The sequence below is a fragment of the Lycorma delicatula genome, chromosome 1 (assembly GCF_047948215.1).
Source record: "Lycorma delicatula isolate Av1 chromosome 1, ASM4794821v1, whole genome shotgun sequence".
NCBI classification, from domain to species: domain Eukaryota; kingdom Metazoa; phylum Arthropoda; class Insecta; order Hemiptera; family Fulgoridae; genus Lycorma; species Lycorma delicatula.
In genome coordinates, this window is record NC_134455.1 from 198,886,269 (window position 1) to 198,907,851 (window position 21,583).

The window sequence follows — 21,583 nt, forward strand, 5'->3', positions numbered from 1 at the left end:
TCTTTGTTTTTATATATTATTTTTTCTGTAGGAACTAAGCATCCATTAGTTAAGAAGGTATCTGGTCTGATGCCTGTTACAATCATTAGTGATTACTGGTAAATAAATTAACAGCATATTAATTTGTTAAATGTATTTGCTGAGTGTCGATCATCACTTCTTTTATCATATCTTCACCGACAGAAATTGTCAGCTGTGTAATAAGAAAAACATGCCAACTCAAAGAAATTTTTTAAGTGTAATCAGTTATCAAGTTCAAATGGAGTATGCAGATTCCATCACATATATTAAACTCATTTCTTTCTTCAGTAAATCTAAGAAGAGCTTTCTCCTACAATGGCTTTTAAGAATTTTAATTACATTTTGATCTATCAGGTGGAATACACCTGCAGTGTTGATAAATAGAAAAATTTTCAATTTGTCTGAATCCTCTGAAGTTTACATCAAGAACACGATTTTAACTGTTTATTTATTTTAATTTTTAATAGTCTCCAAATTGCTTAAATGGTTTAAAACATCTTATGCATACCTTGTTTTAAAATCTTACAACTTATTTTAAAGATCTAATATGTTCCAGATACAAGTTCCTACACAGTACGTCTGAAAAGTTCCCAAACTAAATTAAATAAAAATACAGATTTAAAGATAAATGAATTTATTCACATCACCCCTCTATATAGAACCCTTCTCTAGTTATAAACTCATTGCAGCGCTGATAAAGCCCATCAAATGCTCTGGGAGAAATCACTTTGTGGGATTGCCTTCAACTGATTGCTGCAAGCCCTTCGGATGGCCAAAATGTTGTCGGAAAAGCGGCCTTTCATCTTCAACTTGACTTTCAGGAACAGAAAATAGTCTACTGGAGCCAAGTCAGATAAATAGGGCAGGTGGAATAAGACGGAGATTTTATTTGCGGCGTAATAACACATTAAAACTGTTACCATGTGTGCTGGGGCATTTCATGCAAGAGACTCCAGTCCATCTTCCTGGATTCCGGTACTTGGGTCGGATACAACAAATGCAATGCATCAGGTGTTTTATTACTTCCAAATAGAATTTAGAATTCACAGTTTGACCAGTGGGACAAATTCATGATGAATCAGGCCCTTTGAGTTGAAGAATGCAATCAAAATCATTTTCACTTTTGATTTTTGCTGCCTGACTTTCACCGGTCTTTGTGCTCCAGGACTCAAGCAAGTAGCAGATTAATGCTTAGTTTGCGGATCATACATGAAACACCAGCTTTCATCCCCAGTTATAATTGTTTGCAAAAGATTCAGGTCGCTATCGGTAATTTTAACAAAGTCTTGAATACAAGAAAGATGCACTGTTTTTGTTCTTCGGTCAAGAAATATGGAACAAAACAAGAATACACCTTTCAGCAGTTCATTTTTTCTGTTAGAATTGTACATACCAATGTCTGGCTCTTCTGCTATGGCCCGAAGGGTAAGATGAGGTTGTTCGAGCAAGAGCGTGTGCACTTTCACAACGTTTTCATCGTGAACAGATGTTGATGACCTCCCGCTTCGTTCCTCGTCATCCAACGAATCTCTACCAACTTTAAACAGTAGTATGAAATGCAGCTTCATCACCAAATGCTTGCTGTATCATAGAATAAGTTTCAACAAAAGATTTTTGAAGTCAAATACAAACTTTTATCGCGGTTCTCTGTTCTATGTCATGAGCTCGCACAAGGTCACATGAACACAACGTACGCAGCCAAATATAACTCGAAACTGGAATGACGAAAGGAACTGAAATTTTGTACACACACTCATCAGACATCATACTACACAGTTCCTTGGTTGAAGAAGAGATGGCACTACTTATATCAACTACATAGATTTATTTTGGGAACTTTTCAGATCTACTGTGTATCATAAGACATTATTATACTAGTCCATTATTGTAGACCATGATTAAGTTAATATGAAAAAACAGAACAAAAAAATTCTTTTTGTGCAAAAAACACAAAAAAAAAACAGTTAAAATACGCACTGTATTGATGTCAGATATCTTGCTCGTAGACATCTGAGTAAATATTTCTGTTGGACCAATCTTTATATAAGTATCACAATCAATTTACAGACACGATATATACAGTTGAACAAAAGTTTATAAGAAAAACCAAACCATTAGAATCATTAGATCCATGAAACAGACATAAATAAAAAAAGTGCAAGGCAGATTTAAATAAAGGTAATAGTTTTTACCGGGAATGATTTAATGTTTTTCAAAACATCTAGATCTTTTATATTTCCTCACCACAAAAAGTCGCCTTTTTCATTTCTCTTATATTAGCACAAAACTGAAACAGTTACTTGTTCTTTTGATAATTTTCCACCCATATACTATTCACCTTTCAACTTCAAATCTTATCACAAAGCGTTAAAAAAAGATCCCATTTCATCGCCATTAAAAATTCTATTCTTGTCTTTGCTATACCCTCACATTTTATATAATTGTTTGATGCTAACCACTTTTTAATGCTAATAATGTAAGATGAACACCACAATAGCATTAAAAAATTTAAGAACTACACACAGCTACACGTCTGAAATGTGTTCCTAAAAAGAATGGTAATTAGACAATAAAGATGAAATGAAGTTATAATACAACAGTAATTTCTCACTATTCGCAGAGGTTTCACTTTGTGTAAACTAAACGAATAATGAAACCACAAATAACTAAACCAAATTTATATGGCAAAACATGGGGTTATGGCAAAAAGGGAATATATGGCAAAAGGGGGTTAATTTAAATAACCCAAATGTCAATTTTGTACACTAGAGTACCTATTAAAGCACTACATACTACATCCTTATCAATGAGTGTAGCCATAATAAATATTTTTATTTATGTAAAGTATTGTATTTTCATTCATATCATATTATTTTGAACAATGAAAAACTTATGTATAGCATTTATAAAATTGTAAACACTAAACACTAAGAAAATAATGTTTTAACCAAGTAATCTAGGCCTATGTTAACTTACTTTATTCATTTAAAAAAAAAAATCATAACTTTCATTTGTTTATTAGTTTTTTTAACCTTCATTATTAGCTGCCTGGATAGACAAAAACTTTTCTTACAGTAAGTTTAATTCACTTGTAACTTCATCTTCATTTTTGTGTTCATCTTCCGGAGTAGGTAAAGGCCGTGTTATCAGCTCTTCAAGTTGTTCTTCTTCTGTGAGCTCCTACTTGTCACAGTGCATCAGCACTGAATACCTGAAGTGCCAATTTCATTGAAACTGTCACCTTGAATTTTATGTGCTATTTGCACAATTTTATCAGCAATTTTGTTTTCTTCATTTTTTCTTAACAATGTCGGGCCACAGATTCCACCAGTATGCAATGATCACTGATGGTTTAATTTCAACTGACTCCTTAATGTTTGCAATGCAATCTGCAATGGTATAATTTTTCCACCAATGACTCACAGTCAATGAATTATCCACCTCTGTTTAACTCATCAATCCACTGAAAATCTCCTGCAGATAACAGGCTTTGAAAGCAGCAATGATCCCTCGATTCAAAGTTTGAATCAAGAGCTGACGTGTTTGGTGGCAGAAATAACACTACTACAATAGGATGCAAAAATTCTACTTCTGGATGTTCTGGAATTTATCAATTAAAAGAAGAACTTTAAATGGCAAAGACTTTGTTTTCAGATAAAGTTCAACATGTTTCTCAAAAAATGAAACCACTCAATAAAAAGAGATGCTGTTACCCACGCTTTTCGGTTTGATTTTCATAAAACTGATAAATGATTTTTATCTTTACCTTTCAACGCCCTTGGATTTAACTATTTGTAAACAAGAATTGGTTTCAGCATGAAGTCACCCATTAACATTGCAGCAGACCTTTCCTTTTACGATAGAAATATTCATGAAGGCATCATCTTCCAACATAAGCCTGTTTTATCTGCGTTAAAAAGATCCGCTAAATAGCCTTTTAGTTGATATGAGGTTACACAGTTGTTCTGGAAGTAACATGCTGCTTTGTGATCAGCTGATGCTGCTTCTCCAGTTATGCTAATATTGTGCAGGGAAAACCATTTCTTGAAGTTTTCAAACCAGCCTTTACTAACAGAAAACGTAAATGCACTGATCCTACTTTCATTCTCAGATTTAAAAAAAGTGGTCATACAACAAATGTCATGCTTTTTCTCAGATAAAAAGTGAACTGATAGAATTCAGTTTTTACAATGTTTGAGTCACGACATACAGACGTAACCTTAGCTGATTGAAAAGAACCTATCATTGCACTTGTCCGTACCTTTTCTTCATTTTTCTTTATGTAGCAAACAGTCAATTTATTAACATTAAACAGCCTTGCTGCTTAAGCTGTACTTTCACCACTTTTCAGTTTATCAAGAAGGTCAACTTTCCTAATTAGAGTTATAACTATTTTTTGTCTTTTCTTTTCACTGTTCACTTTGGACTTTTTTGTTTAATAAAGACCAAAGACTTCGTAACAAAGACAAAACCAATAACCACAACACGCATCTTGGAACTTACTAAAACCATGCACAAACATTTAGCACAAACTAAATATATCTGCTCAATTTCACAACTGCAACTTGCCGGTTGGTTATTTTTACTATACGAATTGAATGTGAGAAAACGACATAAGGGGCCCACATTCCAACTGCTACGGGGTATGCAGATGAGTCAGCATTGAGCCAAGACTGATAACAGCAATGGAGCAGTGGCTTACGGAGCCTGTATTTTCTTTATCATCATGATTAGCCACAGTTAAAATAAACATTTTCACAAAAAATAACCTCTTCTCAAATATGGATGAAAATATTGTTTTCAAATAATAAAAGTAGTACAATAATAACAAAATGCTTGTACAAAGTACTGTACTAAATGTTAATTTTTTAATTTATTTGCAGTTATAGTAGTATAATTCACTTTTTAGAAAATTGGATGAGGCAATTGTGAATGCCAAACTAGCAAACAGCAAGGGATTACTGAACAGTATATGCTTCCTAAAATGAGTTCTTCCAATGACAGAAATTCTGTAATGATCAGCAAATGCTTTTATCCAAGACATTATTTTAAGTCACTATACTAATAAAATTTCATTGATTATACCATTACGATACTTGCTAGATAACATGGGGAATTTGACTGCTTGAAGTTCATTTCTAACAAACATAAAAAATCTGATGTGGACAATATATGACATCCTTGTATGCCTATTAAACATTTACACATTTTTTTAAAATGAAAAGTACATAAAATTTTATTTCATGTACTTATACTATTATAAGTTCTTATAATATCAGAAGTTAATTATTAACTTCTGATATTTTTTCATTTTTATTTTTTTGTTATTGAATTATTATTCACCATAAAAAGTTTTTTACAATCAGAAGTTAATAATTATTAATAAATCAATATTTAAATTAAAAAGAAAGGATATGAAGTCTGATTCGAACCGATGTGCCTAACCCTAATATCCAAATATTTCATTAATTAAAATTTTATTTGGTAATAACTCTGGAACCAATGAAAATAAGTACCGCTTATGATACATCGTTGAAAAGCTCTCAATGAGGGCTTATTATTGCAATTAAGATAGAGTCCAAAATCGAAATGTTTTTGGCATTTGGGCTTTTTTTTGGACACTTTTGGTTCAGTCGATTGCAACCAAAAGGAGAGGTGCACAACTAGATGTTACAACAGTCCTAAATCCAAAATTTCAACATCCTATGGCTAATCATTTTTTGAAGTATGCAAGATACATACATATGTATAGATATACATGCATACGTAAGTACAGACGTCACACCGAAACTAGTCAAAATGGATATTTCTGCTGAAAAATGGAAACCAAAATTTTTCAGGATCACAATACTTCCTTTACTTTGTACAAGGAAGTAAAAAGGTATTACTGTCAGGTTACAAACAGTAACAATAAATGTAATGGAATTAGGAGGTCCTTCCTATCACTCATTATATATTTGTTATCTCTAAAATGTACAAAATACAAGATAGTGAAATTTGTTTCTATTTAAAATGTTTGAATGCTCTGATAAGTGGCATACCAATTTCACAGATGATAATATGAAATAGAATAGAGATCCTAAATTATGGTGGTTGGTAAATAAAATGTGAAGGGACCACCCACTACTGAGAAATTTAACACTATAGTAACTTCAATCTGCTGCATTATCAATTATTTCTAACTACCTTTTATGTTGTAGTGCGCACACTTCTGGAAAAATCCAACACTGTGAAAAATTTGTTTACTTTTGTATAATAAATAAACTTATAAATTTTAATAAAATAAAAAAAAAATTGCTAATCATACATAACTTCAATTTAATACTAAACTTACTACAATGAATTCATAAAAATATTGCAACATATTTAGTTGGAATCTAAAGATGAATAGATGATGCTGAAGAGTGAGTATCAGTAAGAAGTGACAATCTTTACAAACAGCGCAAAAGATTGACAAGTGTAAAAATTAGTACTTTGAAATTTACAAGAACTACTTAAATACACTGATAAACTATATTTTGAAAAATCTTGTTATGGATTTTGATATTATCTGCTGTCTAAGCTGGTGTCACAGGTTAAAAAACAGGATCTATTTTCAGATTTCTTCAATAAAATCTCTCAAATAAAGTGTCTAAAAGATTTATAAAGGCAATCAACAAGTGAAATATTGAAAAGGGTGTATATTTAAGAAGATATGAATGTCCATTTCCAACATATTTATTTCAAATTTGACTACATGTAATATTTAATCGGATAATGATTTATTTGCATATTCCTCATATACATGTATATTTATAAAATATTTTCGTGAATGTATTATCAATAATAAATAAAATAGAATAAAGTAAAAATATCGCTTACTGGAAGCAATTCTTTTTAAAAATTCACATAGCACTTTTGTAATGTATGACACTTTAACAGATGATGTATAAAAGTTTTAAAAAATCAAAAAAGAAGGATATTACTTCTTATTCAGATTGTTAAAGTTAATCTGAAGGGAAATTTATCACTGATAACAATATATACTGCTATCTATTGGATGAATTTATAATTATATGAATTCTGCTATTTGTTGAATCCATTCATCATAGTCAAATTTCACTTGTTCATTTATAATATTAATAACACTGTTTTTTATTATACATATTTTTTCAAGAGACTGTTTTTAATTTATTAATACTTATTTCTAAAACTTTTACGTCCTATAAATTTGAAGATGTATGTCTGTTGTATTTTACGGGATCTGCATAGTTTGAAATTTGTTTATTAAATTTAAATACTCGTAAGCGTTTTTAAAATCTTTTTTTTTTATGAATGTGAATTTCTTCATGAATGTATACAAAACAACAAATATCTAATTAATGCTACTGCTTATCTGTACGCTACAATATTTTACTAAATAATAACTTTGTATAATGTCGTTAATGTACTTTATTCTTCTACAGCAAATTTACCTGAGTCGTCTTTCCTGAGCCAGTCTCACCACTTATAATAACAACTGGATTATCATTAATACACTGCATAATACTTTCACGCTGTGGCCATAATGGTAGGGACTGTCTGTGTGCTAATAACTCCTGATTAACTGCAGTAGATGATGGTATCAAAGGGACACCACTACTTAGCCGTCCTATCTGTTTTGAACTGTCTTTTACTGCAAAACAATAAAGTAAACACATCCACATAAATGCTACTATGCAAAAAATACTTCTACAACTTTAAATAAAAACAAGCTATTCCTATAAAAAAGTTTGATAAACATACCCAAAATATAACTCCATACTCTTTATCTGTATTTGAACTAAATCATAATAGTACACCAAATAAAATCATTGGAGATACCCCAAAGCATTATTTTAATAGTAATTAGGGGAATGGACACAAACCAATTAAAAATTCACATTTTAGTTAATCATCATAACAATACAAGTAAGAAAACCAAAAGCCCATAAACAGTGATTTAATTAATTTTTTTTAGAAAATAATCCCATAACATAGTCCTTATGAAGCAATATTACTACTGATTAAAGATTCTAACAAGAGATAGATTTTCAAAAATATTATGCAGGTTCACATCAACTATATAGCAGATTTCTTCAAACATAATGAAGAATTTTATAGTACAACATTAATACAATGACACAAAATCACTAACAGCTAGGATTAACATGCATATAATTTAACAATACTTAACAAACATCATGAAATTTCTATATTACAAATTTGTTTCATAACAGGCTAAAGTATTTTTTAGTATAAATATGTATGGCATTTGTAGATCTTGAGAAGGCTAGAATGCAGTAGAAATAAAATAACTTTTAAAATTTTATATAAAATAAATTCAAAATTACAAGAATTATTTAAAATAATTGCCGATTTAAATAATAAATCAGAAAGCTACATTAAGAAAAGATGCAAAAATACAATTTCCATTCCAGCGATAAAATGAAAAATACATCTATACTCATATGTAAAATTGATAAATCTTATTAACTCTTTTTTTAATTCATATGTAGAGCAATAAAATTTCTAAGCAGGAATGACAATCTAAAATGACAAAAATCAGTTTGTTAAAATTCATAAAGATAACAAACTTTTGGCTGGAATTATTAAAATACAAATATTGATGTGAAATCCAAATAATTAGATTAGATTGTTAAAATACATCCTTTCCCTTAAGTTAGGCACATTTTAAGTCTTTATAAACAAATTTAAATAATTAATTGTAATAACATTTTTTATTGAATTTAGCGCTTTGAAATTTCCTATATATTATTTGTATTCTTTGTTCAATACTGTACACATTCTGTTGCATTAACTAATAGATAATATAAGTTGTAAGTTTTAAATCCCTAATCATTGATTTTTTTAATAGATGATCATAATATGATAGAGAAACAAATGTTATTTCACAAATTTTTAGGGAAAGCATAATGTTCTGTTTTGTTAAAAATTTTTTCAAAGAAACATTTCCAAGATCTACTGTGCAGTCAGATTGAGAGCAAGGCAAGTGAAGCACTTGCATCAAGTGAAAAACATGAAGAAGCAATAAATTTTAGGAAAACTTTAAAACAATACTCTCAACAAACTCATGCAACAAAGAGGTAAATGCAATTGCATAAGTCACAACATCACACAAATGCCTAGATATGTTTATGTTGCAGTTTGGCATTACTGTATCCTCTGTGTCAGTTTGCAAAAAGTGCAGCGGTTGATAGAGCTAATTGTTGGAAGTTATATCTGTTTTATTGACATTCTCTTACTACCTAAGTAAATTTTATGATTTCATCTGACAAACAAGGATGTAGATGTTTATTCAATTATTTCTATTTAAATTATGACAACAGTTGAACTGTTTATAGAAAGAAAATAGAAATCGGAATGAGGTGAATACTGATAACTGAAAAAACCTTGAAATTACTTACTGTTATTAATACAGTTACTTTTATTTATAGAACTAATAGTAAGCTGTTGCATTTTTAAGATTCTACTGCGACTATTGCAACTATTCTAAACAGTTTTCTTTTTACATTCTATATCTCAAATAAGTGTAAATTTAACAGAATAAGATTATGTACTTTTTTAACAAATTACACTGAACAGAATTACATAATACAAAACATTTGTATTGTTACATTTGTATTGTTAAACATTTGTATTGTTGTTGTTTATAGCAACTGCTATAAATTTAAAATTTCAAATCATTCATACGTGTTTATAAACAATTTGTAATATTTTTGATCTGATAAATTTGTATGGAATATTTTTATATACGAGGTATGTTCAAAAAGCAACGAGAATTCTTGTTTTTTGGAAAGAATTTTATTTATTCGTCTACATTAATCTTATCCCTTCAAAATAGTCCCCATTAGATATTTTATACTTATGCCAGTACTTTTTCAATCCCTGAAACACTTCTGGAACACGATCTTTGGAATAGTGTTTAGCTCTTTCAGCTATTTGCTTTCAATCTCTTATATGCTTGTAAAACGACGGCCCTTTAAGGTTCTCTTTATTTTTGGGAATAGAAGAAAGTCACATGCAGGCCATGTCTGGCAAATATGGCAGCTGGGTATCATTACAGTGTTGTTTTTGGCTAAAAATTGATGAACTAACAATGAAGTGTAAGTAGGCGCATTATCGTGGTGCAAATCATTCATATGTGCTTATAAACACATATGAATGATTTGCACCACAAATAATTCTATGATTGTTTCAACACAAATCCGGGTGGTTTTTTCAGATTGCTTCATGCAAATGGTATTGAACTTGTAGGTAATACTCCTTATTGATCGTTTGACCTTGTGGCAAGAACTCATGATGCACTATGCCATGAAAATTGTTGTTGTCGAGCTTTTTTCGGTCTTGGTGATCCAGAATGCCTACACTGGGATGATTGAGCCTTACTTTCAACATCATATCTGTAAACCCATGTTTCACCACCTTTTATGACATGTTTCAGTAATTCTGCATCGTTGTTGACCTCATTTAGCGACTCCTGAGAAACATCCATTCATCACTCATTTTTTTTGTTCAAAATTCAACAATTTTGAAACATATTTTGCTGGCACACATTTCATACCCAAAACATCCAAAAAAATGGATATAAGATCGACTATTAGATGGACTACCATTGGCAATGAAGGATATCCACTCTATCGTTGATCAACTGAAGATGATGGCATTGATAATACAGGTTGTCTCTTATTCACCATTACTCTCAAAAACATACAAAGTACACATCAGTGTCGAGTATTGCAATTCGATAAAATCAATCAAGTACATATACAAATATGTCAACAAAGCAAGCGATATGGCAGTTTTTGGAGCAGGAAATGCAACTGCATCTATCAATGAAATTGACCAATATCAAATGGAATGATACATTAGTAGCAATGAAGCAATATGGTGCATTTTATCATTTCCAATCCATGAACATCCAACAGTTGTTCATTTGGCAGTGCACCTTGAAAATGGACAACGCATGTACTTCACAACAGAAAATTCATGTGCAACAGCATTATCACCACTGCCAACAATGTTAACTGTATTTTTCTCATTGTGCGGGGATGATATGTTTGCAAAGACACTACTTTACTCTGAAGTGCCAACATACTATACATGGAATGCATCAGCGAAAAACTTTCAACACTGCAAACAAGTTAAAGCAGTTGAAGGACATCCCAATTTATATTCGACCGATGTGTTAGGCCGTCTGTACACTGTTCACCCAAACAATGCAGAATGCTTTTACTTGTGATTACTGTTAATCAACGTACATGGACCGACATCCTTACAAGAATTGAGAACAGTAAATGGTCAAGTATGTGAAACTTATCATGAAGCTTGCCAAAAATTAAATCTCTTGAAAATGATGCTCATTGGCGCAATTCAATCAATGATGCATCAAATACAACCCAACCACAGCAAATATGCACATTATTTGCAATCATATTGACAATGTGTTTCCCATCCAATCCAAAATATCTTTGGGAAAAATACAAAGACTGCAAGAGTGAAGACATCGTCATTTGCGTGCAATGACTCATAATCCAGACATTCAATTCACATCAAATGTATATAATGAGGCATTGGTTTCGATTGAGGGCATATGTTTGGCAATCAAAGCACTACCAGTGCTTTGTATTGCCAAACATATTTGTATTTTTTTTTTTTTTTTTTTTTTTTTTTTTTTACAATATGATGCATCCGCTTAACATTTCACAAAATAATTGTTGGATATTGGGAATGGAAAAAATGACCATTGATGAATCAACAAAATGTATCATATTGCCAACAAACTTCTATAAAATCAAAGCAACCACAGATGTATTGATTGACAAAGTTTTCCCAAATATCGCACACAATTACAAAAATCATCAGTGGCTCAGTGCACGTGCTATATTAGCAGCCAAAAATAATGATATCAATGCCACCAATAGCAGGACTCAAAATACCAGGCAAAGCGACAACATATAAGTCTATCAATACTGTGTAATTAATCAAGACGACGTTGTCAATTATCCAACTGAATTCTTGAATTCGTTTGATTTGCCAGGCATTCTGCCGCACGTTTTAACATAGAAAATTAGTGTGTATATCATTCTTTTAGGAAACATCAATCCACCACAACTTGCAACAATACCAGGCTTTCAGTGAAAAAGATGATGAACAATATCACTGAAGCTACAATTTTAAATGGAATATTTAAAGGAGATGTACTGTTGCCATGCATCCCACTGATTCCAACAGATATGCCATTCAATTCAAACATTTGCAGTTCCAGTGCAACTCACATTTGCAATGACCATCAACAAAGCACAGGGACAATCGCTACAAGTGCGTGGACTAAATTTGGAAAATCCATACTTCTCACATGGAAAGCTGTATGTGGCCTGCTCACATGTCAAAAAACCTTCTGATTTATTCATGTACGTACCAGATGAAAAAACAAAAAATACTGTGTATCCGAAAGCACTTCAATAAACAGAATTAAAACAAAAACAATTTCTTTCTTTCTTTGAGTGGCATTGACATGCATGCCGGATATTAGCTAGTAAGTTAATAAATATTTAAACAAGAAAAATATGGCAGGAAAAACATTAATAAATAGCAATAATAATGATGATAATCAAGAATATAAATGTTTCACATAATAAATATATTACTTTTAAATATCATAATAACAATACTACAGACATCACTAATATAAATGCGAATGTTTGTTTGTCCTGTATGCATCCCTATACCATTCATCTGATTGCGATGAAACTTTGGTGAGTTGTTGTCCGCACACCCATATGAAGGTTTCTGAATTAGTTTGGACCAGCTAGGTGGCACTGGGATCGAGATATTTTGAAAAACTGTATTCATGGTCTGATTTGGCTCATACTCAGAATATACGAGGTATATCTCTAAATTAAAGACTGCTGGGAAATTCTCTCCTCAAGGTTGGTGAACCTGTGTCGTTCATGGCTATGCTAGTAATGTACACACTGCATTGTTGCCTGTAAGTTGTTGCATTGTAGTATCTTTGATTATGTACCAATTACTACGTTACAAAATGAATAGGAAAATCGATGATGCTACCGACTGTGAAATACGTGGAGTCATAAGTTTTTTAAACCATCAAAACATTAAGCCAGCTGAAATTATAGCCAATTGGTTGCTGTGTACAGTGATAATGTAGTGAATGAAAGAAACATCCGAAAATTGTGTGAAAGGTTTAGAAATAACAATGTTAATGTACTGATGAAGAATGTTCTGGGAGGCCCTCGATAATCACCAAGGACTTGTTGAAACACATCGATAATGAAATCAAAAAGATCGACGCTCAACGATTTCCAACCTGATGTTCTTCTTCCTGATGTTCTTGATGTTCTTTTTCCTGATGTTTCAAGAGTTGTCATTGTTCATGACCATTTAAGCTTCTAAAAGGTTTTGCATATTGGGTGCCACACATCTTAACGGATTATCACAAAAAAATCCTAATGGGATCTGCTTTGGAATTTTTGATGCTCTATACAGAAAAAGGCGAGTTCCTTAATTCAATTGTTACCGGTGATGAAACATGGATTTCATATTACAGGTCAGAGAGAAAATGGCAGTCAAGTAAGTGGAGTCAAGCTCAACACCAACCAGACCAACAATAGTCAATCCACAGCCATTTGGATGCAAACTGATGGCCACAGTCTTTTGGGATCAGTTCGGCATACTGCTGATTGATTTCATGCCTCACGGAACAACTATAAATGCAGAAGCCTACCTAGTGAGTTTTCTCTCATATAATTTTCTGCCATAACTCAACTATTTGTTAACCAGTTTTAAAAAATAAAATGTAATTTTGTTTAAAATAAAAGGCTTAATATTTTACAAATAACATACATCTTCATAAAACTTATATTTATGGATAAATAATGGACTGAAAAATAAACATGGCCACCATTTTGTAATTTTCAAAGGTATTCAAGAACTGATTGTTTGCTAATTTTAAAACTTTATTACAAAGACGCTTACCAAATATTCATATGATTCTTCTATCCAAACTTTGGATATAAATTTTTGTCAGACAGGGGGAGAACAAAGGAGAAATTGACATTTTTTGTTTAGTTTTACAAAAAGAATCCGAAAAAGAATAGCCAGCCCACCATTTTAAAAACAATCTGTATATAAGTTACGTGAAAAGAAATATTTTTGCAATAAACAGGCCCAGTATATGGTGCTCCGGTCGAGGTACTTTGAAAAATTCTAATTATGTATGGTTTGATTTGCCTCATATTCAGAATATAAATTAGTTATGCAAAAAGAAATATTTTTCCACAAAATAGAGCTGCTAGGTGGTGCTGGGGTTGAGATATTAAAAAAAAAATTGTATTTATGGACCGATTTGGCTCATATTCAGAATATATATATTAGTGAAAAGAAAAATATCTGCAAAAACTATACCCGCTAGATGGCGCCGGTGTCGTGATATTTACAAAACAAACAAATGTACGAACAGACTTTCTTCTTCTATATACCAGGTGATCAATTGAAATTCAACAGCTATCAGTCCCATCAAATTTCACTTTGCAGGCATATATACCATTCTCGGGAGGAACCTTTTTAAAATTATTTTCAAAGGGCTGAAACCTACCCTCTCTGCTACACTTAACCCAACTCAAAAATCTTAATGGCAATGGTAACATTTAATTACATTAATTGAAAACCCGAAAAAGTAATGAATTTTGGTGAAAATAAAATAAAAATCCGCCCACCCCTTCGCCCAGTAGCTGCAAAAAACCATTTGGGATAGTACATTTTTTTAAATTTCAGTGCAACAAAATTAATTATAAAATTATGTTATACTACTTCTTAAATCATTTGAAATAATCAAATCTGTGGATTAAAACTGAGACAATTATTTTTTAAATTAACACAAAATTTCACCCTAAATGTTTTCTAAATTTTCAAGGGTTGAAAACTTATTTCTTTTAAATGAGATGATGTAGCTTGTGACACCTCATTAAAAGGCCCTTTGAATGCCAAGAAATTTGGTACAAATAAAATAAAAATTGGTTCACTGGCATTGAAGTTATGATTAAAAATGTTTTTTTTTTTTTTACATTATGTTGCCATACAGTGTTACTGACCCCAAGCATTAGTCTGAAATCATCCATTCTTCTTAAAAATATGGGTTTAACAATAATTTAAAAATTTTAGATATAACTATAATAATAATATAATTGATTGATACACAAGAGAAATATTATATTGGTAAACATAAAAATAAATACATTTTTATTGATATGCAAATTGAATATGATAATACAATATTTAAATTGGTACACCTTTTTCTTTTTCCTGTTTAGCCTCCAGGAAATTACATTCAGGTATTACATCAGAGTATGAATGAGGATAATACCTATGACTGTAAATGAAGTGTAGTCTTGTACAGTCTTCAGTTCAACCATTCCTGAGATGTGTGGTTAATTGAAACCCAGCCACCAAAGAACACTGGTATCCACAATCTAGTATTTAAATCCATGTAAAAGTAACTGCCTTTACTAGGACTTGAACGCTGGAACTCTCGTCTTTCAAATCAGCTGATTTGGGAAGACGTGTTCACCACTAGACCAATCCAGTAAGTGAAATTGGTAGACCTGGCATAACGATTTATAATTTGATAAATACTACTCATTATCTTAACGTAGTGGATGTAATAAGTATTAAATATAACACTGGTATATACATACTTAAGTTAAACTCTGAAAGTGCCACAAACAGGAGAGTATTCTTACCTTTCATTTTAACAGTATCTGGTGAAGTTAAATAATTGTTCTTAAAATAGTTTATTTGATACAGTGGTATATAATGTTTAAAAAATAGTATATATGTTAACTAGGCGTAATGTTTAGGATCAGACTTTCTAACTTTTCTTCAAAATAACAACTTTAACAAAAGTCAGATTGAACCTCCACATGGTGTGCCTGGATATATCCAGAACAAATAGGAAAAATTTGTCCAGTGAACTAAATCTAAACAAACTTCTCAGCTTCATTTATCATCAAATCACACCTCACTAGATCGCATTTACAGTTATAATTTGGGACTTAGTCCCACCACAGGTAACCGCTTAACAATCTATCATGAAAGGCCTTTTAAGGAATACTCCACCGGTTGAACCAAGCAATGCCAGAGTTCTGAGAAGGCAGCATTCAGATAAGTGGGCTGCCACTTAAAAGATCACATGCGATCGGAACCACTGGAATGCTCTAACATTACATACATGAACAAGAAAAAGTCCAAAATCAAACCAAAGCAAATTATCTGCATTTCCACATACAATGTAAACTCACACATGCAGACTGGTAAACTAAAAATAATATCTGGCCTAATGAACCAACACAAATTCTCATCATGGGTCTGCAGGAAATAAGAAACGGCAAACAGGATGCCATGGAATCTCAAGGGTATAGGCTCTAAACAAGTATACCTGGGAACGGAACGGAACGAAACGCAAGAATGGCGGGAGTTTCAATATTTCTCCCTACAGATCGCAGAGCCTGGACAATGTCCCTTCCTGCTGTATCTTTCTATTATCGGGTGGGTTTCATGGGTTATTTAGTGGCGGTTATAAATTTTAAGTTTTATTTATGGACAGATTTGGTAATTTGCATTCCCATCCGTATGGACCAGCATGAAATTTATTTACTGGGTCCGACCATGGGAAACTGTTTTTGAGCCTAGTACTCCTGCCATGATTCCCCTTCAGTCCATCCACTGAAGTCCTTTTGGTGCCAACACCTTATGGGCTAGCAGGAATATGCCTACTGGGGCCCTAGTTATTTGGAGGGAGCAATGCGCCCCCTTCTCCGGAGGGAGTCGCACATGCTGACTGAATTAATTATGGTGTCTTCGTGGGACGGTGTGAAGTGTTGTATAGGTTTTTATAGTTTTAACGAAATTTAATTGTGACAACTGTCACTTTCGCTGACAGAATTTTCGCGCGGTTTCCATTTATATGTTACGCGATATAGAGGCTCCTAAGCCTGGTTTCTCATTTTTTGACTCTCGTGCCGCGTCTTCACGGTGGTTCATTTAATAAGGCATGATGCCATTTTCTTATACCCTGTGGAGTAGGGTCCTCTCGCAGATGTCCCTGAGATGACTATGTTCAGACATGGCCGCTCTCCCGAACAGTCTGCGTACCTGCACCACCCCCACCTCATATACGATTATAGTCCTGCATCGTAGCAAAGAGTGACATTTCTGATAAAAGCCACGGTGCTCCAAATATCGTCCATAACGCTATGTTTTGGACGGCTTCTAATTTCTTTTGAAATGTGAAGTTAACAAAGTTCCCCATGCCGAGTAAGCATATGTTAGAATTGGCAGGGCGTACAGCCGAAAAATGATCATTTTGGTTGCCAGTAGATATGGGCTGGCACTGTTCAGTACTGGGTATAGTAGGGTCCTGACGGCATTTGCCCTTTGGTTCACATATTTAACAGGTTCTCCTAAGGTAAGCCGTTTATCCAGGACTTCTCCCAAAGTGGATTTTCTCTCCAGAGATTTCCAGCTGCCTGGCTGGAGCACGTGTCTTGTATGTGAACATCACTGCCATCGATTTCTCACCGCTGACCTTGATTCTCCACATATCGAGCCGCTCTACTAGATCCAGTTGTCGTTGGAGTCTCTCGATTGCGTAATCTACACTTCTGGATTCATAATAATATGCAGTGTCGTCTTGTATACAGCTGTTTTGACTCCCGACAGCAGCATATCGATGACGTAGGCCGTGTACAAGAACGGCAAAATCACTGCTACTTGGGGGACTCCAGTGGCTATGTCTCTGGTGAAGGAGATTGTTCCCCCTACAGGTACAACAAATTGTCGGTCTAGTAAATAAGGACATATCAATCTGACATAGCAACAGGGAATCATCGTATGCGCGAGTTTATATAGCAAGCCGCTATGCCAAACTTTGTCAAAGGCTTTAGCCATATCTAGAAAAATGGTTGCAGTTACCGCATTTCTATTTAGGCCAACAAGAACCAGTTGGAGGGTCGTCGAGTGGCCCTCCCTGAACTCAAATTGCTCAGGCCATACTTCTTTTCCCAAATGTCGCCTAAGTACCTCCACAAAAATCCATTCAAATAGCTTTGACAACACTGGTAATACAAAGATCGGCCTGTAATTCTGGGGAAAGAGCAGACTTTTCCCAGGTTTGGGTAGGCATACCATCTTTGCAGTTTTCCAGCAATTCGGAAAATATCCAATGTACAAAACTGACGTGAATATTGTGATAATGGTTGCTATAAGAGCGGGTGGAACATTCCAGAATGCACGAACACCAATCCCATCAACACCCAGAGCCTAGTCGGGGCTTGTGGCTTTTATTGCTGCATAAACCTCCGCCTCAGTGACTTGGTCTATTTCTAGTGGGGCGTCCTCCAACTGTGCTAAATAATCTACAAGGAAGGACTCCACCTCAGTTGTGTGGGCATGGTTCAGGGCGGGAGGGGAATTTGGAGTAAATTGATTCTCCAAGGTGTTGGCGAAAACCTCCGCCCTGTCCACCTCCGAATATGCCAGAAGGCTTCGTTGCCCCACAACCGGGTGGCAGGGCTTCTTTCCTTCTCGTAGTCTTTTGTTTAGCCTGAACACCAAGGACTGGTCATCTGAAACCGAAGCGGGATATTTGTCCCACGAATCCTCTCGATGTTGTGCCAGCAGCTGTTTCACTCTGTCCGTTTGAATATAAAAAGCCCTTTTATCATCGGGGGACAGGGTGATTCGCTATCTCCTCCTCAGTCATCGCTTCTCTGATATAGCGTCAGAGATGTGAGGTGGGAGATTATTACGGACAGGCCACATGGACCTTTTCCGTAGAATTGTTTGACAGAGCCTCAGTCACTGATGATGTGACGTGTTCAACCACGTCGTCGATTTCCTCCGGTGTGGTCAGGAGTTCAGGATGCACTGGCCTGTAATCCTGTTGGGAGAGTTTCATAGAACCTTTTCCAATTCACTAGCCTTCAGGGTATAGTTGGGGGGATCTCGGCCGCCCCCTGCTTGGCCCAACTCCAATAAGACAGGAGGATGGTCTGAGCTGAGATCTTCTATCATTTCAATCATGACCAGAGTTGTTACCACCTTCATGATTGCGATGTCGAGTGCATCAGGTCTCGATCTGCCTGTTCGATAAACAAAGGTGGGCACCTCGGGGCCTATGACGACTAACCGGCATGCTCATGCACTTTCATATAGCAACCTGCCATTTGCACTTGTCAGATAGCTATTCCAAGACTCGTGCTTAGCGTTGAGGTCGCCCATGAGTATCATGGGCCCATCCTAATTTTCTAGCACAGCATCTAGATCTGTGGCAGGTATCACTGAGTTTAGTTTTTTATAAGCCAAAACCAGCAGATACACCGTGCCTAGACATGTACACGTTTGCTCCATCACATTAGTGTAGAGGTCGACCCGTGTTGTATATGGTGTCTGTGGACTAAAATTGTGGTTCCGCCGCTGGCAGGGCATCCAGGTCGTACTAGCCTATCTGTCCTATACATAAGGTAATTCCAAATGGTCAGTTGTTTGTTCATGTTCAGACACATCTCGGACAACAGTATCACGTGTATTAGTAGATCCTCGACCAGATGGCAAAGTTCTGCCATCTTGCCTACTACTGAATTGGCGTTCTACTGTAGCAGTCTGAGAGTTTGCCTAAGCATACCTAGATAGCAGGTTCATGAGGCACTCTATGATGAACTGAATACAGTCCTTCAGAAATTTAGTAGGCGGGGCAGTATTGCTAGAATTTCCAGTAGGACATCCCTAATTGTCACTTGTGACAAGAAATCCATACCGGAACTCTCCTTCAGGGGGTGCAGTTATATTTATTTTGCCGCTGGAGGGGCCGGGGATCGTTAACGCCTTTTTGGTGAGATGTGGGGCTTCTGGGACCTTGGTTAGTCTGCCAGACATAGTGGGTTTGGCACCCGCCCTCTTTCATTTTGCCAATATTTCGGCTGCCTTTTTTTCCTACGAAGCAGGCTTCATCGCAGGCTTGTTCAGCTTTTTTGCCTCCACCTTTATTGTAACTACTGCCGGTTTAGGCTTGGGTGGTGTGGGGGTAGGTGATTCCCCTTTTTCCACCATCACTGTTGCCGCTGATAAACTACCTGTGGCTGGGGGCTTGGTTTCCCCCTCAGGCAACAAGTGCCCAGCTACATCCATCAGTAACGGAGGACATTTTCTGGGTGCCCTTTTGCTTGTTTAGCCGTTCCTTATAATAAGGGCGGCTCCTGTAATTGGCCTTAGAGTTTGCACATGAGGCAGGCTTCTTGCGCGGCTTTAGACACGTCGCTGTGTCGTGGTCTCCACTACATTTCATGCAGAGCTGTGCCCTACGACAAGTGGAACTTTTGGAATCTGTGGCACTAGGGCGGACCCCCTTGAAACACAAATGCAGTCACCTTAATTCTGCAGTAGAATAAGCTTTCCAGGTCATACATGCCCCTGGTGGCTGGTGTTCATTTTAAGGCGACAAGGCACATGGGAGTCTCCCATTGGTCCCTCGTCAACAGCATTTTCTGAAACAGATTAGATACCTGGGAAAGAGTGATGAAAAATGTGCATCTTTAAAGCAAGCTTTTTAGTCAGCCTCAAAACAATAAACTCCATATAAAAATTCAAGTCACAATCCCCAAGAATCTAAACACTCACCCTAAAAGCATCTAATAAAATCTATACTATAATAAACATCCATGCATCCCCTAATAATAAAAATAACTCTCCAAAAGACCACAAAGAAAGGGCTGGGATGTACACTCGACCTGACTATAAATAATATCTCCAAAATCCATGTTAAACAATTAATCAGAGACTTCAATGCTCAATTAGGCAGAGATAGAAGATATCACGACGTATTGGAAAATGGCCCAACTAGAAGAAAACAAACAAAAACTTGTCACTCACTGCAGACACCACAATCTAATAAATATAATATATATATTAATATTATATATTATATTATAATATAATATATATTATTATATAATATATATATTATATATAATATATCACCAAAATCTAAATATTTCAAGAGGATACTTCAAAATCTCAAAACCTGGGAATACTCCGACACACTAAAATAATATGACAATAGACTATGTCTTCATGGACAAATATCACCAGAAGAAGATCTAAAATGTAAAACCCATCCAAGAAGTAGAAACAGGCTCAGACCACTATGTAGTCAAAATTATAATTAAATTTACTCTCCAAAGAAAGCAACAAAACCAAGCCCCTAAAACTAAAAGAAAAATTATAACATTCCTCGATTCCAAGGAAGCTTATGACTGCATCCACAGAGAATCCCTACTAAAAATTTTAAGAAACCTTAAACCACATACAAAATTAATAGACATGATAAAACTGACCCTCACAAACACTAAGTTGAAGGTAAAATTCAGAGCTGAGCTCTCAGAACCATTTGAGATCAAAACAGAGCTGTGCCAAGGCAATGGGCTCTCACCGCTATTATTCAACTGCACTCTAGAAATGGTAATGAGGA

The 21,583-nt window shown here is 34.6% G+C and overlaps 1 protein-coding gene across 4 annotated transcripts in view; it reads right to left on the minus strand.

Moving 5' to 3' along the window:
- The window catches only part of LOC142327332 (3'-5' RNA helicase YTHDC2-like), a 190,436-nt gene that overhangs the window by 149,188 nt on the left and 19,665 nt on the right, over positions 1 to 21,583 (minus strand). For all 4 annotated transcript variants that reach the window (XM_075370291.1, XM_075370300.1, XM_075370273.1 and 1 more), the window contains one exon: positions 7,476 to 7,675. In XM_075370291.1, coding sequence (XP_075226406.1) covers positions 7,476 to 7,675 — 200 coding nt within the window. The remainder of the gene's footprint in view (positions 1 to 7,475; positions 7,676 to 21,583) is intronic.